Source organism: Plectropomus leopardus, chromosome 19 (genome assembly GCF_026936395.1).
Source record: "Plectropomus leopardus strain MGB_pleo_1.0 chromosome 19, ASM2693639v1, whole genome shotgun sequence".
Taxonomy (NCBI): Eukaryota; Metazoa; Chordata; class Actinopteri; order Perciformes; family Serranidae; genus Plectropomus; species Plectropomus leopardus.
Window position 1 is genome coordinate 18,610,739 of NC_142194.1, and position 24,455 is coordinate 18,635,193.

Sequence of the window (24,455 nt, forward strand, 5' to 3'; positions counted from 1 at the left end):
CATTTCTTGCACCCATAAACGTCTGCATCCAAAGTGATGGTTTTCCATCAGCGAACCGCAGCTCTTAAAGGTGAGCCGTCTTTCAGCTACGCACTTTATTCCCATTAATGACACCTAATGTACCCTGACATACATTAAGAACCACTTCTCTCCATACATACATCTGTACAAATATGTCGTGACATTTGAATGCTTAAGTTATCAAGTATTATTTTTTCTGTTTTATATGAATTATAATAACACATTCTCTGTGACTGTATTTATGCATCTTCAAAAAAAACATTCAGTGCCTGTATTGTATGTTTTTAAAAATACAGCAAACAGTCATGCTTAGTGCTGTTGTACGATTAATTTTTCTATTGCAACGTCGATTGAGATGCAAACAAATGATATATATTAAAATAATTGCATAATCAAAATTATATTATCGGTTGTGTTTGAGGTTTACATATGTTGTGAGTTGTGTTTTGCTGACACTAAAGGATCTAGGTGTTAGCTGCATGATGGCGTTTCTGACTCAGGTTTCTCCTGTGTATTTTGGTCAGTGCAAAAACAAACTGTCAAATACACAGCCATGTGCTTTGTCCACTGCCTTAGTCGTTTTGAATTTTAACACTGAAAGAAATCACTTTAAGTCTGAGAAATGAGTTTCTTTATGATACAGATGATCATGTTTCATGTTGATATACTGTAATACATTATTTACATTGTGAAATATGTGAGGGGTGTTTATTCAGCCAGATAAAGTCAAACTGCAGTATTTATCCTTGTCATTCATGACTTGAGTTGCTTCCAACGAGATAAAAGGTGGAGGCTGACAGTTGGCTAGAGTTTATGTTTATTCTTCAGTGAGATGGACTTCCTGTTGCTGTGTTTCATGGTGTAGAGCAGCGCTGCACCAGCATCAGTTAGAGACTGGTGGGAGGTGAATGAAAGGAAGAATTACCATGAAAATCAAGCTAAACGGGCAAAGTAGTCTAAGCAATAACATTCATTTTAAAAAATGACGGGAATTACCTGCGAGTCTGAAACCACAGATTTTCTCTGGAAAGAACAAAGTGTAATGCGCGTTAAGTGCTGTCATTCTTACCAATGTGACGCACTAAAACAAATTTAAACAAACAAAGAAACTGTATAAAACTCACCCTTGTGAAGTTATGTATGTTGTTGTATATAGGCTCCATTGTTTTAACCCATTCTTGGTATATCTGATGGTCCTCTGCACTGCGATTATGCTCCCTGCAAACACAGACAGACTCACTTTGTACATCACAGTATCTGCCAAGAAATACTCTACATCCAAAAACAACAGCATGCTTTCAGATGTTCACCGTCAGCTTAAAATATCCAATTGATTACAAGGAATAAAACGAGAAAACAAAAGCTTAAAAACAAGCTTAGCCTAAAATGAGCATTTTGAATGACCCATAAATGTCATCTGGGGAAAAAAAAGCCCTGGGTTCATTTACTCCTGATCGTTTGAATTAAATTTACAGCATAAAATAATCACTTCATCAGATTCTTTGTATCTGAACATTTTAAAGGAGCTGTATGCAGCTTCTGTGACGGAAACACTGAACAGATGTAGGGTTTAAGGTACATGTCCATACAGTTTACATACTGAGGGTAGTATTCAAAATGTGTTTGGTGGAAACTGGCTGTTTGAACTGTGTGGAGACTATACCAACCCTAAATAATAGATATGCTCCGGAAGCCGCATAAAGCTCCTTTAACGTCAACTAAAGAGCCAGACAGTTCATCTGATTTTCATTTTCCTTTTTAAGTCACTTTTTACTTTTGTGTTTCTATTTGAGTTTTGCTCTGTGTTTATGTAATCCAGTTTGTCATCTAAGTTCACATTTTTGTTCATAGCATTTAATGCAAAAATGTTCTGACTCCTTTTTAATTTCACCTGCACAATTACTGGATGTCATGTTTCCTGTCTTTTTGTCCATGTGTTGAGGATATAGACTACAAGGGCAGCCTTATTAAATCCATTTGTCAGACTTCAGCATTAAGTAGCTCTCATTCTACATATTGCCCACGCATTAATGTCAGTCAGTTTCCTCCACGCCTCCTGTTACTCACATCGCTCTCTCGATCAGCTTCCTCTGCAGTGTCCCTTCCCTCCTGGCATCAAGGAAGCGGCCTCTGACAGCCAGAGCGGCGCTGGCCTGTGACGAGTTGAGCTGAATGATAGCCAGAGAGAGAGAGGACAGGGCCGCCGAGCTGAGGAGGAGGGCCACACTTTTATCATAAGAGTGCTTCTCAACATTTACGGCTTCAGCCTTGCCATTATATTACTGTGCAAACACACAGGAGCCACTCTGTGGCGGCTCAGACGATGAATTGGGTGACCTTCATTGAGTATATGAAACAGGCAGACTGAGTTGAGAGGTTTATTTACCGTGTGACTAAATGTTAGAATGGGTGAGAAATGCATTACATGGTGCAATCATTTCTGCATGATTTAAAGGCTCTTGTATCTCAGCAACAGCCAATCTCCTTGAATTTTTAAATGTGCTTTGCCTAAAGGCTCACTGAGATTGGTATAAAATAATACATCTAATCAATTGTTGTCCTCTGGGTGAGAACGCCTCGTTGATTAAAGACGTCAGAAGATAATGACTTGTTTAAGCTTACAAGGGGGATATAAGTATGCAAACAGCTCAGTGGCGTGCGTGTGTGTGTGTGTGTGTGTGTGTGTGTGTGTATGCCAGTGTGTGTGTTAGGTAATCTCAGTATGCACAAGTGAGAAAAAAAACAATGTAATTATGGAAACATTATTATCACCTGTCATCAGTAACTTCTCGGTCTGCAGTGAACACTCTGAGCATCTTCTGTCCCTTCCTGTGCCTGTACCTGATCTGCAGCTGGATGGACACACGGCTACCAGAGGCCGGCACCGACACTGAAGAGAAGCACACAAAGGTCACAAATATGAATTGAGAGAGTTTCAGGGTTTTTTGTTGGGTTTTTTTTGTCTTTTTTTATAAAAATCTTTTTGATTGGTTTTGCATCGCAGAGAAAGTACACGTTGCTTTTTCACCATACTATAATGGTTTTCGTCCCATGTTCGGTTCATATAAATGTACAACCAAAATCTGCAAATGTAAGTGCTGCAGTGGTCAAATTAGACATTCAGTGGTCATCCCTGTATTCCCAAGGTTCTATCATCTTGACATAAACTAACATAGCAAGAGATTAGTAAGGGCAGTTTAAATTGCAAATGAATAATGGAAACTGTATATTTTAAAATGCAGTTACAATGGTAAATGTCCATTCAGCCACTGAGGAGGGCGTAGGTTTAAAGGATTACAACATCAGAAAACTATAAGCTGTAGGTGGGTGATTTCAACATGTTGACCCAGGAAAATGATACGCTCCCATCCTGTCTGTATGAAGAGTCAGCTGCTACAAAACTGTGTTTTGCACCATTTAGCTGAGGCTTTAATGCTAATATGCTCACGACAACAATGCTAACATGCAGAGGTTTAGCAGGCAATATTTACCAGGATTCATCATCCTAAGTTAGCCTATTAGCATGCTAACAGTTTCAATATCCACTAAACACAAAGTACAGTTAAGGCTGGGGCAAGTATTTAGTTGTAAATCAGTGTTGCACAAATTAATGTTTGGACCATAGAAATAGAAGAACTCATTCTATTTCTAAAATTTATTATAATTTGGACCTGATGGCAATTGTGGAAAAACTCCAGGGATCACCAAAGTTATAATAAATAAACAAAGTTTGGTAAGATTTTCACATAGACGACCTATTTCAAACTTCCTCAGCAGTCTTGGGAGTTGATAACATCATGATCATGGGGCAGGATGATAGTCATCTGCAGAACAGAGACAATAGCCTACTTCAGAGACTCTTGACTGCATGACTGTCCAAGAAGAGAAAAATCCATCTATATGGCACCAGAGGTTGTGTACCTAGGGTGCAGATATAATCACATGGGAATTTATTGAGTACAGACAATAATTAAAGTGTATATATATAAAGTAAGTATATAAAGTATATATTGCTTGTGTTATTGTCACAAAGACAAATTATGGAAAGCCTATAACTACCATAGTCTCCACAGCTACTTTGGTTGTTCCACTGTCCTCCATTCTGCTACAGGGGATAATAACTGCAAAGAATTTACATTGATATGCAAACAAAAGCACCATCATCCTTCTGTTTTGGATGTGCACAAGTGGCAACCTCCAGGGCTAAAAAATGAAGCCAACATGGCAGTGCCAAAAATTACAGTTGCATAAAATGTTGACATGAGGCTGGCTCCATAGGTGACTCAGTTCCTAAAGACACCCTTGTTAGAAAGCCAGACTTAACAGAAGAAATAAACATGTTCACATCAGATCCATCCCTGACTTCTCCACAGCTCCACCCTCTTATCCAAACACGGTCACTTCTGAATCCAAAAAAACAAGATACCGATGGCCAAAATGCCAAACTCAAAGCGTCAAAACAGCAGTCCAAAAACCAGTGGGTGATGTCACGGTGGCTATGTCCCTATTTTTATACTGTCTATGGTTGGGCAATGGTTGACCTATTTTTTTATGCAGTAAATCAAGCCTTTGTTTTCCAAGGATATCATACCAAGTGGCGGACAGAATTGCAGGGTGAAGGCGAGGCTCACAGCAAATCATTCTAAATGCCAAGGTGTCATTAGCTAAAGCTATTACATTGTGCAATCAACATTTAACTCATATGACAAGTTAAAACAAAACACTTGTCTAATTCTGCTTTCACAAACTTCATGAGGCCCATCCATCAGGTTTCAGGATGAAGGCATTGGCCCGCAGCTATGTGTGGTGACCAGACAGGGATGCAGATTTATAGTCTGCAGTGAGGCAACATCATGCATGCAAAAGTAACCAGCCTGTCAGTGTTTGACACACTGTTCCAGAATTTTCTCACCTTCTGTGTCCTCTTCATTGGCTCCAAACTGGAAGGTGATCTCTGTAGCTGGGTCCACATTCCCCACCTCTCTGGTCCCTTTGTGCCCTGCCTCCCTCTCTCCTCTCATACGCCTGGACCAAAGCAGAACATCAGTCAATGCTTCTTTTTTTATATATATATATATAACATTCACCTAGATTACTTGATGACAGATCTTACAGTGATTGGGGCAGCAGTAATGTGACAGTGCAGTGTGTAGCTATAGTCCTATTCTCAATGATCTCTTCAAACTCTTCATGCAACCTATTGGGGATTGCTATCACCACCTAGGAGACAAATCACACAGATAACAATATCTGATGAGTAATGTACATAATAAAAATACTGGCACTCAGTATACAAATCTGACAAATGCCGATACATATTACAACACATCTTACTTTCCCTCCAGTGCGATCAGCGAGTCTTCCCAGCTCATCCAGCCTGCAGTCTGTTCCCTCGATGGCCAGCACAGACACTGTCACACTAATGAAGGAAGTATGAACTTCATTACAGCACAGCACCAGACCACTCCAGTAATTATGATCCCTTATTATTACTAATATTGGCACTGGTTACGGTCTTATAGTTGTTATTGTTGATGGAGCAACAGTGATTCAAGTAAGTTCAGCAATATAATGTTTACTTTAATGTTTGTTCCATTATTAACATTGAGTACAGACCCCTTTTTGGCAGCATAGTCCCCCAACTCCTGGTAGAAGATTGTGGATGAGAGGAGGGTACGAGCATCATTATCTTCTACCTCCAGATTCCCCAACTCTGTGTTGGCCTTCCCATCTGTACAGATAATCACCTTCGAGATCAGCAGGGATAGGAGGTCAGGATTATATTGTTTTTAGAGAATAGACAAAAGGAAAAAACTGACATGTGGTTGCATTAGGTGCCAGAGATGCTGATGAAGGTCAACAAACTAAACTATTCAAATAAAGTGAGTAAAGATGACCATCACTGTGCAGGATCCCTGGTTCCTTTATGTTATCTATGGGCTAAAAACATAAACTGGTATGATCTTTTAAATAAGTCTAAACCTACCTTGGCCCCTGGGTGTCTGGAGGCTATTGCAATCGTGAGGAGAGCAGCTGGACCAAGAGCTGTGGTGCCACCTTCAGTTAATCTTTCAACAAGAAAAAAAAATGTTTATCTTCACCTGGTGTAAAGGGGATCATGTGTTTTCATGTGTGTGTGTTTTCATGTTTTACATTTGTGACTGTATGCTCAAGGACCTGCTGCTCACAACTGTTTAAAACCTGATTTATTGAATGTTTTATACCGTCATTGAGTGTTGACTCTTCACTCCTTTTGACCGTCCGGTAGGAGCATAGACTTAAATAATACCTAAACCTAAGCTTGAGGAATGTTTGACATATGTATAACCATCTTGGCTCAACAATTCGAAAAAGAGAAGATTCATAATTACCTTGTTTAAAGTAAAGAGAAAAAGGTATTTCTGGAAATCGTCTCAGCTATAAACAAGAAGTATTACTGTGTGTTGCAGGTCACATTTTCGCCTCCGTCACGGCTCAAAACTGACATCCAAAGAACAGTGTGGTCTCATTTTAAACCAGAACATCTGCAGATTAATTTCGTACCAGATATTTTAAAATGCACGAATGAAAGGCACAATATGAGATTAAAAAACAAAAGTTATCTTTGCTGCCATGTTGACTCCACTGTGTGCAATTTTCTAGGTTGAAGATAAAGTTGCTATTATGCAATTAAAGATAAAAACAAGTAATTGTCTTACCCCATGACTTGTCTCTGTAAGTATTCCTTAGTCTGTGAGAGTGGAGGTGGAGTGGGGAAACTAATTGCAGCCTCTTTCAGAAAGTCGCTGTCAGCCAACTCAGGACCACACAGAGAATGTGATGTGAAATTCTCATTTCCATGCACTGTCACCTGGCAACACGAACATCAAGGGTTAAAGAAAGGCAACAGTAACAACTTGCATTTCGTACTTACTTGCATACATATTTGTGAGTATATTGAGCTGAAAAAAAATATACGTCAGACACAAACGTAAAGGTCAAGTGCGTAGGCTTTGGTGGAATATATCGATGAGGCTGCAGAGAGGAAACTTCTCCCGTGTGCCAAGCGTGTAGGAGAATTACGGTGGACAACATTAAAATGTGAATGGGCTTATCTCAAGCCAGTTTGATTTGTTTGCTCTGTGCTAATTTAGACATGGTGAACTGAATGGAAGTGGACCTGCTCTGTACGTAGATATAAACATGTCAATCTAAGGTAACAAAACCACAATTCTTATGTTCAGGTGATTTTTAACTAATGAAAACATGAGTATTACATAATATTCATTTTCTGCCAATAGAGGCTCCACCATCCTACACACTGAACCTTTAAATAACAGAAATAGATTTAAAGAAAAACAGGGAGAGTCAGTTAAAAAAAAATGTAATATGTAGATACAATTATATGTTGAAAATTGAGCCTATGGCGATAATGTATTCACCTGATGGTTGAAGGTGATAAGTCCCACTCGCATGTCAGGTTTTTGCTCACTTAGTCTGTGAACACACTGCAACACTGCTTCCTGGAGAAACTGGTTTTGAAAACAATGGTTACTTACCACCAAATGCATTTGAATAGCATCTTTGGACAGCTGTTTTTTTATTGTACTCTACAGTATGTTGTGCATGTACACAAACAGCAATGTTTTTCTCATTTTGTAAGTGTTGATTTTCAAGTCCACTTAGAGTTTGTCTTTTTAAAATTATCTTTAAGACTTGCATAGTGTTTGTTTTCAAGTTAAAAAGATACTATAAACTCACTTGGAGACGGGATCTGTGGAAAACCTGCTCTTCCTCTGAAACCTAAAAACAGCAGAGTTTGATCATTTGAAACACCAGCTGTCACAGATGGCCTCAGCAGTAAACAGATCAGTGTCAGGTCGTGTGGTTTTACCTGAGAGGTGATGCTCATGGAGCCCGAGATGTCGATGCAGAAGAGCAGCAGAGCGTCAGCAGTACAGAGGGGCTTTTCATCAGGACAGAGCAAAAAGAGGCCATCCTGGTGACCACGTAGAGGACACCGTGGTATACTGGGAGTGCTGGTCAGCTCCGAGGGCTGACAGAAGTAACACTCATTAATCTGTCATTCAGCATAAGGGGAGAACATTACGGTTACTGAGAAACATTACCAACGTTAACTGGCATGCAGTCTGTATCAGTCAAACCGATTCCAGTTATCCATTATTTCATAATGTTATAATCAATAAAGCTTACGCTTGTCATGCTCTGTATTTCCCAGCAGTGATTACAAGGAAATTTACAGTTATTATTTACATTTGAGATCAATGCATCTTAATCGAATCAGTTTCAGGATAAAGATCAAATGAAATACAGCATGTAATTACCACATTGTCATAGCAGGAGTCCAGCACAGAGCCGCAGCGGGAGCAGGAGGCGGGTTCTCCTTGGATAGCCTGCACTGGAAATATGCAAACATCATCATTGTCAAAAGCCAGTGAAAATCAAACTAGAAGGGCGATAATGAAGGTTTTATGGTGATGATAAAAGTTTACTGACCTCTTTCCTCTGAGAGCAATTTTCCTAAACTGACAAGAAGCACATTGGGATTCCCTTGCAGAGGCCCCTTATCTGCTGATCCTGAGTTTGAAATGAGATCATTATAAAATAAGCATTTGAAGAAGAGATTAAACACAAATATTTTTTTATCAGGCCTTTAATTTGGAGTAACACTATAGTTGTTAATCCTTAGTTGTTAAGTTTTAATTATTTCATTTTTGAACTTGGTGTTTATTTAACTTTATTCTATTGAATTTCATTTATGATTTCTTAACAATTATTTGTTTTATTGTTGTCATTTTTAGTTTAGCAAAAACATTTCTTGTTTTTTTTTTTTCTCTGCATTGTTTCAATGTTGCTATATGAAGCACTTAGACTGCACATCTGTGTGAAAGGTGCTAAATAAATAAATAAAGTTAAACTCCAACTCAAAATACATTAAGATTTTTTTTTTACTTATTTATTTATTACACATTTGGAGCACCTAAACCGGGTGAAATCTTATTCCTTTATATTTGAGAGAAGACAGACACCTCTACAGCCGATGTCTTCAACACTTGGAAACTCACACGAAACCCATCTAATTTGATAAATAGCATTACAGGTAAGAGGACAATTTAGAGTTTTTGATTTGGGATTGAACTGTCCCTTTAAGTTTAAATTAAGCACTGGTGGTGTAAAACATTAATGATGAGTGTTGTTCTGTACCTTTATTTGTAGGTGATTTGACATGCAGCAAGTCGGATTTCTGACTTGATGAGGGTAATGACTGGCCTTGAGGCAACAGCACCAGGTACTCTGGCACTGACTTCATGAATGAAGGTCTTGGAGGAAGAGGAGGGACTGAGAGCAGAACAGAATAAATTGGAGTGATCTGTCTGGTCCTTTAAACTGTTTGCACGAAGCTGCATCATGTTGTACCAAATAAAAATTAAAAAATCTGTTTACCTGATGTCTGGGATGATGCATTGCTTGTATCAGCTGGAAGCTTAACCTCTCCCCCTGTGCCTTCTGGTGCGGTGTATGAGTAGTTTGGGTCCCAGGGACATGCATTCAAATCTGGCTCATCTTTTGGGATGTCGTAGGTAAATTTCTGACTGTTGGTGCTTGAGGAAGAAAGTGGTTCGCTGTAAGGGGGGTACTTGCTGTTTGCTGCAGGTTTCATGTGTGGTGGAAGAAGAGCTAAGTAAAGCAAACAGGAGCATCGTGTTAAAGGAAGAATTCACCCAAACTACTGAACAAAATATTTGCCCAATCTTTCTGAATGTACAAGATTAATATCTCAAATAAAGAAATTACTACTACTACTACTACTACTACTTTTTACACTTACTTTTTTCCCTGAATTAACAAGATAATAATGTTTTAATTCTCATTTTTCAGAAGTAACATGATTATTATTGTGTTAATTTAGAAAAAAATAAAAAGGCTTTTTTTCCCAATGAAAACTTTCTCAGAATTCTGAGATAAGCAATTTTGTTAATTCTGAAAAGCAACGTTTTTTTTGTCAAGTAAATGTTTTATGCTTCTTAAACAATTCAATACATTTGATTATTTGTGAAAAGAGAGAAAAAAATTATGAATAAAAAGAGCAACACTTTTTTATTTGATATTTTAGGATAGCACAGAATTTTGAGGTGAATTACTCCTAATTACTAATACCTGATAATGTCCCTGGTCCATTTTCAAAATTCACAGATAAGATAACCCAAAAATATTAGCAAACAGGAATGACTGTTACAAAACTCAAATTTCACACATCACATCTATTACTATGCCTGAAACTGCTCCATAGACAGTGAATTGTGAAGGATGTTCTAGATGACACTGAGAGCACCCAGTGGGATGGTCAGACTATAAGGGTACAGGTTTTGTTTCTGAACTGAGATCACAACAACAGAATAAAGCTTATTTGGGTATAAAAAAGAAAACAAACATTATGTAGGACCACAAAATTAGGCTCCTATTCATCGTCTACAGAGAAGCTCCAGACTTTATACCCGATGACATCACGAGTTTGAGACTTACTCCTCAAGTTTCTGGCTTTGAGAGAGAGAGGTTTATGATTGAATATTTCAAAACTGTAGAAATAACATCATGAAATTCTTAACTTAGGTGGAGTTCCCTTTTAATATTGCCACATTCACAGTACCTGTTTTTCGAGGAGGTGTCTGCTGTTGATGTGTTCCTGGTGGACTGATGGAAGAAGCTGCCTGCTGGTTTTTGTGAAATTCAGCATTTTCGTAGAAGGGAGTGGACTTCACAGTCTTCTTCACCTCCTTGCTCTTTTCCAACTGTTCAATAACCTTGGGGGAAGATTGGAGGGATTTCGGTGATTTGGCCTCTGCAGAGTTTGTTGGTGGAGGAGGGGGAGGACTGCGAGGACGGATCCAGTTAACAGGAGGGAGAAGAGCTAAAAGGCATAAACATTTTTTTTTTTTTTTTAAAAAAAGCAGTAATTTAAGAACAGCTTTTTGCAAGAGAAATGTTAGTGCAGACAAAACAACTGGTGCAGCAATGACCTTTGTGCTGTGAAGAAAATGACTCAGGTGGCAGATGGCTTTTACAGAGAAAAGCAAAGTATCTGAAAGGAATTTCTTCTCGAAGATAGACAGGAGAGGTTGTGTGTGTCACTTATTATATAATACAAAATGGTACTTAACCAAACAGTCAGTCAGGAAGCTCTGATGAAAGGACAAATCCACCTGTGTATACTTTTATAAATTAGCAGTTATTTTGTGACTAAGTAATGGAATTTCCTTCTTTCTCTCTTTCAGTTTCTGACTTCCTATATTCCCCAAAACGCCTTCTACCATCCTACAAAGACTGGACCTGACAGCAGGTGACATGCTGGTGATAGACGTAGTGACTGCACAGTTAAAGCTTTGTGTCTCTTTGGAGGATTTCTTCAATCTGGTGAGTCAACAAAGAAGCTATTTGAATCTGAGGCTGACTGTCATGACAGCTGCCTCCGTTTTCCACTTCCCAAGGCCTGTGCAGATCCATGAAACTTGGATGGATGGATTATTGTATGGACACAGGCTCAGGGGAGCGATGTATCAGGGCGGCCCCTGGCCTTCATCTGCAGAATTTTTATTGCTGCAGTGATTAATACATTTTTGTCAACTATCGAATTAATTGCTGACTGGTAATTGGTAAATTGGTTTCAGTGATTATTCCAGAAAAAAAGTCAAAATTCCTTTATTCCAGCCTCTTAACTGATTAACTTGAATGTTTGCTGGTTTCTTTACTCCATTATGAAAGTTAACTGAATATACAGTGCATTCAGAAAGTATTCAGACCCCTTCACTTTTTTCACATTTTCTTCTGTTGCAGCCTCATGCTAAAATTGTTTAAATTCATTTTTCCACACTCAATACACCATGATGACAAAGCGGAAACAAAATTTTACACATTTGTGCAAATGTATTGAAAAGGAAAAACTGAAATATCACATTTAGTATTCAGCCTCTTTACTCAGTACTTAGTTGAAGCACCTTGGGCAGCGATTACAGCACTGAGCCTTCTTGGGTATCACGCGACAATCTCTGGCCACTCTGCCATGAAGCCCAGATCAGTGGATTGTTGCAGTGATGGTTGTCCTCCTTAAAGTTTCTCCCCTCTCCACACAGGCTGGCCAGCTCTAGGAAGAGTCTGGGTTGTTCCAAACTTCTACCGTTTAAGTATTATTGAGGCCAATATGCTCTTCAGGACCTTCAATGCAGCAGAATTTTTTTATAGCCTTCCCCCGATCTATGCTTCAACACAATCCTGTCTCTGAGCTCTGCAGGCAGTGCCATCGACCTCTTGGCTTGGTTTGTGCTCTGATATGCATTGTCAGTTGTGAGACCTTATATAGACAGCTGGATGCCTTTCCAAATCATGTCCAATCAATTGAATTTACCACAGGTGGACTCCAATCAAGGTGGGGAAACATCTTAAAGGTGATCAAGAGAAATGGGAGGCACCTGAGCTAAAGTGTCATAGTAAAGGGTCTGGATATTTATGTCAATGTGATATTTTAGTTTTTAATGAATTTGTTAATGTTCTAAAAATTCTGTTTCTGCTTTCTGCATTATGGTATATTGAGTGTGGGTTGATTTAACTTAAACAATTTTAGCATAAGGCTGCAACATAAGAAAATGTGAAAAAATCGAAGAAGTCTGAATACTTTCTGAATGCACTGTATTTGGGTTGTGACCAAAACAAAACATTTCAGGACGTCATCTCGGGCTTTGGGGAACCCTGGTCAACATTTTTCACCATTTTACGACATTTTTTGACCTAAAAAACTAATCAGTGGCAAGGTTGTCAATGTTGCTTCGCTTTCTAGCCTCTTCCACCTGAACCTGAATCTGCCTGCATTTTTTCTGCCCCATTCCCGTTCACCTGTGGATTTCTGGTGAATTAGACTTGCTTCCTTTATCTATAAGTTTATGTATCATCAACTATTAAAATCACTGAACTCTTCCTGTTTGTCCAGTTTTCTGCATTTGAGTCCTTTTTCTTGCCGCCTCGTGAGCTACACACCCTGTGACACTGACTCTAAAATGTGTTGGTATTGCTGCAATGGAAATATCTGTGTCTCGCTATCTGTGGAATTGGGAAAACTACAACTAAACGGCAATGTGGACACAGAAATGTGACACCTGTCTTTTTAATCAAACATTGTTTTTCTTTGCTCTCTGAGAGTGTTTAAATGAAATCATACCTGAGCGTTTAATGACGTGTTTTTGGCCGTCCTTCTGACTCACTGGCGGCGGCACATAAACAAACCCGCAAGCAAATTCCATTGTGAGTCCACCTGCCTGTGAGGAAAAAAAAACCTTTTTTAAACAAAAACTGACACCTAGGAACACATTCAAGAGGATACATTAACATTTTTAACACATTAAACACATAATTACAGTCTAATCATTAAGTCATTACAGAACAATTTTACTCTGCAGAACATGTGGCATTCATTTTTAAAACTGTTGACACACCTGAAAGAAGCATTAAAATAATAGAAACTGAATCCACACAATGCAGTCAACATGTATCTGCTTTATCTACAATGTAAAATCAACAAATCCTCTGAAAAAAATCATAAAAAATGAGACGTACTTACACATGTAGTCTTTTAAATGCTGTCAGTACAGTGCAACCATAAACATAAAGCCCTCCTGCGTGACACAAATGTTTCAACCAAGGTTGGACGTCTTGTCATTCACCATTTGTGTCTCAGACATCTTGTCCAACAGGTTTTTTTCCTCAGGAGTCTACTGTGATACTACAGTGTGGTGTGTGTTCACAAAGCTGCGAGGCTGACATTTATCACATATTGCTTAACTCTAGTTAAACATTTCATGAATGTAAATAAAAATGGGTGGGGAAGTAGGAGCTGATCTGAGAAACAGAGCAGTGAAATGTCGAAGGTCAAAATGATTAATATGCCTTTCAAAGTAAAAGATTATCCTAGATAAATATGTTATGTCATGCTGTTGTGCTCCTATCCATACAGTGCGTATGTATGCATGGGAGAAAATGTAAGTCGCTTAATAACGTAATATAATGCCACATTATTTGTTTTAAGAATGCTGTCTAAGTATTTTCTGGCCCTCTGTTTGATTCATGTATGTAAATATATCGTGTACAAAAATTTAAATGTAAATTTAGAAAAAAAACATTGGATGCAATTGAAATATTTGAAATTTAGTTGAAATGACTGCACATATTCGCACATTTTTTTCTTTTTGTCTGTTATTTTATCTTTTGTGTTGTTTCCCTTAAGATAGGACATTTTAAAGGTCCAATGTAAAAGACTTAGCAGAATATATTGGCAGATATACCAGTTTCTTATTAGTGTATTACCAAATGAATCTAAGAATCATTGCGTGTCTCTTAGCTTAGAATGAGGCATTTATATCTACATAGGAACTCTTCCCCAAAACCTGCTGTGTTGTGCCGCCATGTTTCTACAGTAGCCCAGAACAGACAAACCAAAAACTGGCTCTAGAGATGGCCATTCACATTTTAAGCTGAAGTGACATCATGAATTTGATGCCGCACAAATGAACCTAAAGGCTATCTTAGGTTCTTCTTGAACTTAAAATAGTTTGGGCGAAGGCAGGGGTGAAGTCTGCAATGTCATTGCTATGCCACCAAATCTTACAAACTGCACCTTTAAAAAGACCGTCTAGGGCCATGGTAGCACCTCTGTGAGGTTGTACTTCGGCATGGTGGTGCTTGGAGTTTAATGCTAACGTCAGCATACTAGCATGCACACAGTGCCAATGCTAACAAGCTAGTGTTTAGCAGGTGCATTTTTACCATACTAGAGCAGCGTGTTAGCATGCTAACATGTGCTAACTAATTTTGACCTGCTGGTGGCGCTGGATGAAAAGTCATGACATTACTTGAGTCATCAGGTTTCCTCTTCGGTGCACTATGTAGCTACGACTGTTCAAAATCTATAAGTGATTCACTGAATAATTGTTGATATTTCAGCGGTGGACCAACCCATTGACCAACGTTTACTTACGTGGATACAGACAGCATGTCAAAAAGATGGATTAGAGGCAAGACAATTACACTTTTATTTTGAAAAATCCACTTCCTCCATCAGTAACTTCTACAGTATGTGCCTCTACATAATACTTATTAAGTAAACATTAACCTTGTGTGCTCCTATAATTGTAAACCTGTGCCTGGGTAAACCTCACGTTCCATTATCTTCATTACAGTAACCTAATGACTCAGGCAGCAAATAAATATCTTCTCTTGTTTTCTTTTGTTTCGTCTTAACGTGCACACATACATGCAGACACGCATACACTCTCACATACAGCTTCTGCACAGACAGTACATTTAGTCTTTGATAAGTTAATTCATATGGCAGAAGTACTCAAACCAAAGTAGGTTAGATTATTAAGGCCTTAGCGAATTTTACATTCCAAAAATGGCTGGGAACAGATTATATCTGACATAAATCAGTGTGACAACATAAAATAACAATTGTCTTTTTTTAGAGGATTTGAAATATAACGTTTAGGACATAGCATATTAGACAGGGTGACATTATTCTGCAACTTCTACATAATTTGCTGGGTAGAAGCCCTCCTTCCCTCCACTCAGGACTCCTCGACACCAGCCCTGGTCGTCTTCCTCCTCGACCTTCAGGAACACTTCACCTGGGATCACAGAAAATAAAAGTACACTAATCAACATTTCAAAGACTGCTTTAATAAAGAGTACACTAAAGTACTGCCAAGCAACCACATAGGATTTTCCTAAGTGGCAACCTTGTGATTTGACTGTACGTACATTTAGTTAAACTATGGCAGCACATATCCTTGTTAAAGCCATTACAAAAATATAAAAAGATGTTTTTTTTATTAAGGCCATTAGATGTCTGCTCTAAATAAAATTCTCAAATTTCTTCTAAAATTTAAAGCCTGTGCAATTTTCCAGCATTTGTTTTTTAAATACTATAAAATCTATGTTTATTTTAGAGCGTGTTTTGGCCTTGATTGAGTGTGTTGGTTGCTGTATGCTGATGTTCACCTCAGCTTGACTCAAGTGCGTTGCCTAGCTACAAAACTTACAGAGGCATCGCAAATTGTACTTTCATGTTCTTGTATTATCGGTTAAGATTTTAAACCACCATCCAGCAGGCATGTATGGATTTCTGAGCAAACCTAACAGGGGCTGGCACAGCGGCCATAAGTGTCAGGGCCGTCCCTGAACTTAACCTGCAAAATGTCCAACATGTCAGGATGTACTGACCTATAAAAGAGTCACAAAAGACCACAAAGAGACACAGATGCAAAACAGCTGTGAAGAGACACACAAGATTCCCAAGGACTATAAAAAGAGGCAAAGCAACTACAAATGGATAAAAATTGACTACAAAATGATCAAAAAGAGACTTAAAACAACTACAAAGACATACAAAAACAAAGAGCGATGCGCAACAATTATAAAACAAGCAAAAACAAGGGGGGTACTAAATGATAAAGTCTGTGTATCTTGCTCCTGTGTAGGAGAGGTGATGGGGCCTTCTGTGTGTCTGTGACCAGGGATCCATTGTCTCATAATCTGTCCTTGCCAACAGAATAAAAGAGATAAATGCACTTTGAAAATATCTCTTTTCAAGCTAATTATAAATGTGGAGCTTTTTTCTCTGCAGGGTGTTAATGATAATATAACCAAACAACAACAACAAACGTTAAGAGCTGTTTAATTGTACTGTCTGTACTTCACTGAATTAATAAAACATCTATTTTCACACTTTGATGAAAATACAGCACAATCAAACAGCAAGATAAAGCTTGGCTTTTGATAAAGAGGTGCTCTTAAAACATTATATTTGAACTTCAATACAAATCATGCAACATCAGTAAACTACACACAGCACACTTCTGTTTTTCAGCTCATCTGGTATTATATCGTGGGTTGGGGTTTCTTGTCTTCCTACCCGGATTTATTTCTATACAATGGTCATAAACACACACACACACACACACACACACACACACACACACACACACACACACACACACACACACACAGGCAAACTATTGAGAATAACACTACTGTCAATACAATTGAGTGTCATCATATCACACTTTATGCATCACCTGCTTTGAAGGACAGCTCATCGCCCTCCTCTCCCACATAGTCGTACAAAGCTCGCACCTTCACACCCCCAATCATCACACTAACAGGAAGAAGACACGGATGTTGGACCAGTGAGAAAAACGTAAACATGACTTGGAATAAAATTGTTAATTTTTCTGGTTATTTAAAAATTTAAAAAGTTGACACATACTGCAAGCACAACACTAGTTAACTTACGGTCGGCTGTCTTTTCTTTTCTGGTCTCTCTTTTTTCTTTTAAGCTTTTTTACTGGTGGGACCCATTCCTGATGGTACAGATGAAAGTTCAGTTTCCAGGTTTATCAACACTTGTGTCAAGTAGAAGAGCTACAATAAATTCATTGCAAGATCTTGCTTACATTCACACAGCCTGAGTTAATCTGAATGGTAAAGGTCTTATCTATATGGGTTCTAGAAATTGTGTGAGACCATGTTTTTCTCTAACTGGGGTAAGAACAAGACAAACAATAATACATAGAGGTTTCACGTAAGTGCATTGCATTCACAAAAGAAAAAAAATCAAACATCTTGTAATTACAAGAAATTATTAACAATTGCAAGAAAAGATCTTGCAGTTAAAAGATCCTTATCAATCCTGTCCAACTAGCAATCTTGTCATCTTGAAATTATTTACAGAAACAGAAACGCATCAATTTATATCCATGATGCATCCGGGATTGGTATAACTGCAGAAATTAAGCAAAATTCAGCAATGCCCTTAGATGTTTCATATTTTAGTGTACTGTTGAGTTGTAAAATGAGAAAACTCTCTCATTTTACAGCTCATCAGTGCAATAAAATCCGTTGTGAAAATATCTGAGTTGAGAAACAGGCAATGTAGATACAGAATCTCCATTCATATTTGATAAGCGCTGATTTGTTTGACAGTTTGACTGTAGTTAACAAGCAGTGGACATGACTGATAGCTACATTTCAAAATGTCTCAACAATAATTTGTTGTTTTTCAGTGCACCACAGTAGTTTTACAGATTGTCTGTGTCATGTACTTCTTTCAGAATACAGTAACAGATTCAGCAAATATGATTTTTATCATTTTTTCATAGGCGTCATCACTAGCTTTTACTAATTACGAGATAGTAATTCATTATTACGAGATCAGGTGTCTATTTAACTGTGTAAAAGCAATGCACTTCAATAGGTTTGCAGAAAATGTTGCCACTTTCTTCTGCTAAACTGCATCTACTTATCATTCCGAAAAGGGAAGGTTTTTTACTATATGTACTAGTGTGCAACTTTGTAAAATACCTCAATCTTTGGCCAGTCGGTGGGCATGCCTGGACCATGGTTGTTCTTCCACCATTTAAGATCATCTTGCTCATTGATGGACATCAGAGTGTTGTGGAGCTCACTGTACACCGCCTTCACACTGACACGTGGACACGATAAACACAACACGTTCTCTTTCCATGTCATCACATAATGCAGTAAACTTCCGTGTCAACATATCACAATCTGCATCTGCTATTTAAATTCTTGGATGCCGCTACCGTGATACAAACACAAGCACATGTTGAGATTACGCTGCTAGTGGTTATGTTTAGGCAACAACAGCACATGGCAACCAACGCCTTGACATCACAACACACATGCTGGCACAGATGGTTAGGATTAGGAAACAAGAGTGCAGATGGTTAGGATTATGGGAAGGAGACACATGGTAAGGTGTTAAAAAAAAACCCCATGTCATTCAGACGGGAAGTGATCACCAGACTCCTGCATGAAAGTCCAGAGTTTGTTGGATCCATGACACGACAGGTGCCATGTTTTGGCCATGTTCTTAAGTGACGCCACCCGTCCGTGTATTAGGCTACCACGGCAGGTGTCATCCGGTGGTGTAAAATAAAACCATTGCCTATTTTATCTGGCTGTGTTCTCATCTGAAGCCATGAATGGGCATATTATGTGGACATGCAAAAAGCGTTGGAATAGTATGCCACAAGCACTGTCAAAGCGGCAATATTTGACAACCTTGGAATGAAAACGAGCTGATAAGTACAAAGAAACACTTGCTCTGCATCAACCCCTAACAGACGCCCAGTCACCTGACAGCTCCTCACCTCTCATTGTTAGTGACATCAAGATGTCTGTGGATGGAGAGGAAGGCCTGCTTCAGAAAGCTGATCCTCTTCCTCTCCTCCTCCTGAGACTGCTCAAAAATGGCTTCCATCTCCTCCATGTAGCGAGGTGTGTAGGACGAGACATCCTCCAGCAGTTTCTCGTAGTGGTCCCTTGTCTGCAGGCAGCGCACAAGAACAGTTTTATTGTGATAAGTTACTGTTCACTTCCTCAGGAAAAACATCTACTGTGTCTTTAATGGATGATGATCTACGATGTATAAATCATCTGCTGCTCTTTACCGTTCCCATACTAGGCTCCATAAACACAGATCAGTGCAACAATAACACATCTCCATACAAGGGAAATACTTGGAACAGAAATTTAAGGCTGTGGCTCATGTTTAGAGTTGATAGTGCATCTCTGCATGCAGCCGGCCAACAAAACGTTCTAGGAATGCAACATGTTTAAATGTGTGGCGTGTCGTGAATCAGGACTTGTGAATTTAAATGTGCTGTGAATGGAGCCCTTGTTGAAGATGCATAACTTACTTGGAGTGAAGTGGTGCAGTGTGTTTATATCCCTCCTCACCTTTTCTTTCTCCTCTGTGACCTTCTCTCTGGCCTCTGTGACTTTCTGCTTTTTCTGTGGGCTCATCTCAGTGTTTTCGTTTGCTTGTTTCTCTTTGTCGAGGGCTGTTTGCTCCCTCTGACAGGACTTGTGATATGCAACTCGGGCCTTTTCCAGCTGTTGGATAAACATTCACACACATGCATACTATTTAGTCAAAGGAAAGTTTGACATTTTGGAAAATGTGCTTATTAGCTTTCTAAGAGTTAGAATATGAAATTATGGCCAGGAGATGTTTAGCTTAGCTTAACACAAAAACTGGAAACGGGGAAACGGCGAGCCTGGCTCTGTCTACAAAGGTAAAATGCTGCTGGTAACCACGTAATACAAGGAGCGCCAGTGCACCTATAGTGTGAGCGGGAGGGGCAGTGGATGGGTCAAAGAAACCATGGACTTCCATGCAGGAGTCCACTGTATGCTTCCCGTGTGAATGTGATGTTTTCTTTTTCTAAATCTTACCATGTGCCTCTTTCCCCTATCCCAACCATCCTTGCCCTTGTTGCCCAATTTTAACCATTTGTATTGGTATGTGCATTTGTTGATGTTCCGGCATTGGTTGCCATGTGCTTGTGTTGCCTAAACATAACCACATGCTGCATCATCCCACCATGTGCATTTGTTTCCATCACAGTTGATGCAGAAGCATAACGTGACGATTTGGGATGACAAAGATTGCAGATTCCCTGTGAGTCCCTGTGTGCATCCCACTGGTTAGCTAACTGCCTAACTAACAACTTCTTGAACATCTTGTAGTCAAGAAATAGTCCTGGACCAAACCCCTGTAAAACAACAAGTTGTTGATTTAACACTTTGGCTTAAACACACAAGAATGTGATGATTAGTAAGCTTCACTTTCACTTAGTCTACAAGCTTTTATTCTGAGCTTCCAACCAAAGTCTGTGGATTTCATTAGCAGATGGAGCTGCCAACTGATGATGTTTGCAAACCCCATTTGTTAATGAAGATGTGGTTGAAAGCTGTGGAAAAAAGCAAACAAGTGCACTGAAGAGTTGAGTATCTTGTGTCCACTTATGACCATAATTACAAGCATATATACACACACACACACACACACACACACCCCCCTACCTTCATTAGTTTTTTTGACCAGGGTTTCTGCGCACGGGAAAAACTTGTGTTGTTGTCATGGCTCTCCCTGAACCCACAAAAGATTTTCTTAGGAAAGGTCTCCTTCTGCCAGGTCTTCACCCGGTCCCCTTCCTCCGTCATGAGCGATTGGGAGATGGAGGAGTGGAGGGCGGACAAACGCTCAGTGGAGGAGAAGAAACATTGCCAGGCTGTCATGAGGGAGCCATAAAGCGGCCCTGGGGAAGGAGAAAAAAGACAGAGTGACTAATGAAACAACACAGAGCACAGAGGTGAGTCATGGAATAAATGGAGAAATAATGACCTCTATTTGTTAAGTTTCAAACAAGCACACATGTAGCTATTTAATAAGAATCAAGAGGTAATTTTAACTAGATGACAGCTGAGGTGATCGAAAAGTTCTTGGAATACATGTTCTACGTTTTCAGGGTTCCCAGCTTCTCAAACTTACTAGAATCCACGATGGACTTCCACTTGCTGCTCCACTGGCTGAGCTGCTGGGCGTACATCTTTTCTACCTTTGCTCTCTCCATGAAGCAGGCCATGATGTCGTTGCAGGCCTGGTAGGACTGTTCAGTTCGGTGCACTGTGCGCACATAATTCCCTGGCTGGGGGGAGGAAATGGTGATGACATGTAATTATAACAGGCCTGCAAGTTCTCAAACAAACACTGTCTTTGTATTCTTCCTGAGGTGTTTTTTTCCCTCTGATTTGATCATAGATATAATCCTCACCATCCAGAAGCTCTGTCTCTTTGAATCCTCAGGCGGCTCTTTGGGAAGGCTCGCCATTATTGGGAAGGTGTCTGTCTCTGAAAGCAAGAGATTGCTGCTTGTGTCACACGAAAGTTGCTCGACTGGTTAAGATGCATAATGAGCGAGGAAAGAGAGCTGTTATTGGCAGACAGGTGACATTGATTTTTCATGCAACAGGTTGGACCTCTACACGGTGTAACGTGCAGATACAGCTTCCTCATAAACAGAGCTGTTCCCTCTGCATGGCAGGCATGTCTGATAGGAAATAATTGGCGGCTGAAGCCTTGCAGTGTGTGTACCGTGGATCTTATTGCCATAACAACTTAGATGAATCTGCCGAGGTGTTATTTACACTGTACATTGCTTGGATACATCAAAACCCTCTGCGTGAGTAAGGGGAGTGTCGTTGCATTGGCAGACTGGAATTCACAGGGGTGGGATCTGCCAGTAGGAATAGAACAGCTGCTCCAGCATTCTTCCTGTTGCCTTCCCAAAATAAACAGCAGGGAAAGGTCATCTTTCCCCTTTGCTCTGACTAATACAAGGCCCACAAGAACCAACTGTCTCCCACTCGGGCTCCTCCTGCCATTCGATTGCGAGATCATAACTGCAAGTTCAAGATTTCTGTCTGGGCAAATGAACTGGGATACAGGATTTTAAAGGAATAAATTGTCTAAATGGCAGACATTTTTTTGCACTTGTGTGTAAAGCAAAGCAAAAGTTGAACAAAAGAAGGGACATGCATGCACAAACATGCAAACGACGCGGTCACATTCGGGCCTATTTCTGTCTGGGTTGACACATTGCTGGCTGAGTAATGTGAAAATGACTAACCACACCTCATCACAAGACTGAGCATGACGGAGAGTCAGGCTCATCTAGGACTTTCTTTTTCTCAGCTCACTGGTGTTAATGTGATTATTATCATGTTATTTCATCATTCTTTTCGGTTGCTATGAGCTCCTGCAAGTGGAAACATGGCAGGGAGCTTCAGAAGGCTCAACTGTTAAGATTTCACTTTTTTGACTTTGACTGATTCTGTTTTTGCTCATGCAGAGGTTTGAAACTTATCCTCTCATTTGATCACACAGAAGCATTCATATCCAAGTATTTTAATGCTAAAAATACTCCATCTACAAGCCGGAAAGAGGTAAAAAGTGGCAACAGAGCAGTCATGCCTGGGAGCACTTACATTTCTCTCTGAATCACCAGTGATTACTCAAGTGACCACTTGTTACTGTAGTTCAAGGGCTGCTGAGGATTTTCTCTCCATTTCTCTGTCCGTCTCCCCCTCTCCCGTGTGCCTCTCCTCCTCTAACACATGCTTCTCTCCCTCTCTCCTCTCTCACTGACCCAATTTTCCCTTGGCACTTAAAGTTACACACACACGTTGTTGATCTGAAAGTGGGCGTGAGACACCAAGACAATGCAAGTGAAAAAAATTAAATAAAACAAATCAGAGCATTTGCATGGTAATCACTCCGCTGCTAATTGGCTTCGGGGCAAAGAAAGAGGGAGGAAGAAACTTACCTTTCTTGCTCTCCTCCCCCGTCAGCTGTGAGACTCTAGTTCACAGTCATGAACTTTCTCCTCTGTTCCCTACTTTAACCCCATCCTTTGCTTCTTAAACTCACTGGCTTCACTCTCTATCAGAGCTAAACAGCTCTTTGACTATCAGCCTCTCACTTTCTCTCCACTCTGCTATTAGAATAAAAAAAACAGCTGGAAGAATCCCCCTCCTTCTCTCTCTCCGTGCCCGTCCCTCCCTCTGTCTCTCTCAATATGGTGCTAATGAGATGCCAAACCTTTATTTTGACCGTTCGCTGGTCACAGAAACGTGTCAGTGTGGCACAGAGTCATGTGAGCTTATTAGTGGGAGTGTGTGACAGCAGGGTGGGGGGTGTCCCATGAACTGCCACATTAGCCCCGTGCCCCTTTATGTGACCTGCCATTCTCTCTGTGGTCAGGCCTGGAAAGCAAGCAAGTCAAAGTGAATACAGTGTGAAGCATGTTCACCCTCACACTTTCGTGATGCTTTACTCTTCTGGATGTTTACCAGAAGTTAAAGGTGAACACTAGAGTTAGTTTATTTTTAGCCATTTCTATCTTGTTAATATTTAGTCTTTTAGTGATAAATGCAGACTTAACCATGGTTGATTAATCATAAATTAATAATTAAACTTTAGTTAAGTTATTTTACTGTTCACAATGAAATGATTAAACATGGTACTAATTATTAGAAGGCGGGTTTCCATTACAGATTTGCGCAAAACAAACTATTTTTTCGAAACGTCAATAAAACACAATTGCGAGATGACAGTGTTTCCACTGAGTGATGTTTCGCGACCTCTCGTCTGGCAAAAACAATCCAAGAAGCATGGCGACGGATGTTCAAAACATTAGTAGGTTTATTTCTATTGCAGCCACCACACTAGCTGCTATTACTTCCAATCAGAGGTGACTTATGCAAGTGATAATGGGAAGGCAGGCCCCTTATATGTGGGAGGAGATAGTCCACAATTTCACAGAAGAACTGTGGATTAAAAACTTTCGGATGACCTGCTAAACTTTTGAAGAGTTATGCGATGCAATAACACCTCTTGTAGCGCCTGCTGCATCATACCTGAGGGAGCCTACCAACAAGCACATATAGCACCATGTGACCTATAAGAACCAGAGACGTGTTTCAATTGGAGTTTAGTGCAATATGAATTTTTTTAATCACCTGGA

The 24,455-nt window shown here is 39.6% G+C and overlaps 2 protein-coding genes across 5 annotated transcripts; both read right to left on the reverse strand.

Annotated features, from left to right (window-relative positions):
* Window positions 1-635: 635 nt before the first annotated feature.
* Window positions 636-14,935, reverse strand: LOC121958894 (circularly permutated Ras protein 1-like). 3 transcript variants are annotated; one of them, XM_042508059.2, is made up of 21 exons: window positions 13,628-14,935; window positions 13,229-13,325; window positions 10,670-10,930; window positions 9,466-9,699; window positions 9,226-9,360; window positions 8,518-8,598; window positions 8,346-8,419; window positions 7,895-8,080; window positions 7,762-7,803; window positions 7,443-7,532; window positions 6,720-6,871; window positions 6,008-6,089; window positions 5,638-5,768; window positions 5,356-5,440; window positions 5,135-5,241; window positions 4,934-5,046; window positions 2,794-2,911; window positions 2,089-2,229; window positions 1,146-1,239; window positions 1,018-1,044; window positions 636-915 (listed from the first exon to the last, which is right to left on the reverse strand). In XM_042508059.2, the coding sequence occupies exons 2-21, from the start codon at window positions 13,308-13,310 to the stop codon at window positions 826-828; spliced, it is 2,325 nt and encodes a 774-aa protein (XP_042363993.2). In that variant the 5' UTR covers window positions 13,311-13,325; window positions 13,628-14,935; the 3' UTR covers window positions 636-825. The 3 variants fall into 3 exon arrangements, with proteins under 3 accessions (XP_042363993.2, XP_087926533.1, XP_087926534.1); XM_088070407.1 differs by having other exon boundaries at window positions 10,670-10,823; window positions 13,624-14,935; XM_088070408.1 differs by lacking the exons at window positions 13,229-13,325; window positions 13,628-14,935 and adding an exon at window positions 12,015-12,355 and having other exon boundaries at window positions 10,670-10,823.
* A 136-nt stretch (window positions 14,936-15,071) lies between these two features.
* Window positions 15,072-23,443, reverse strand: LOC121958390 (protein kinase C and casein kinase substrate in neurons protein 3). Of its 2 annotated transcripts, XM_042507284.2 has the most exons (11): window positions 23,256-23,442; window positions 22,918-23,123; window positions 21,705-21,781; window positions 21,422-21,578; window positions 20,953-21,188; window positions 19,825-19,980; window positions 19,236-19,411; window positions 18,424-18,544; window positions 17,356-17,423; window positions 17,139-17,218; window positions 15,072-15,689 (listed from the first exon to the last, which is right to left on the reverse strand). In XM_042507284.2, exons 3-11 carry the CDS (start codon window positions 21,759-21,761, stop codon window positions 15,577-15,579), a joined length of 1,164 nt encoding a protein of 387 aa, XP_042363218.2. In that variant the 5' UTR covers window positions 21,762-21,781; window positions 22,918-23,123; window positions 23,256-23,442; the 3' UTR covers window positions 15,072-15,576. The 2 variants fall into 2 exon arrangements, with proteins under 2 accessions (XP_042363218.2, XP_042363219.2); XM_042507285.2 differs by lacking the exon at window positions 22,918-23,123 and having other exon boundaries at window positions 23,256-23,443.
* Between the last annotated feature and the right edge of the window lie 1,012 nt (window positions 23,444-24,455).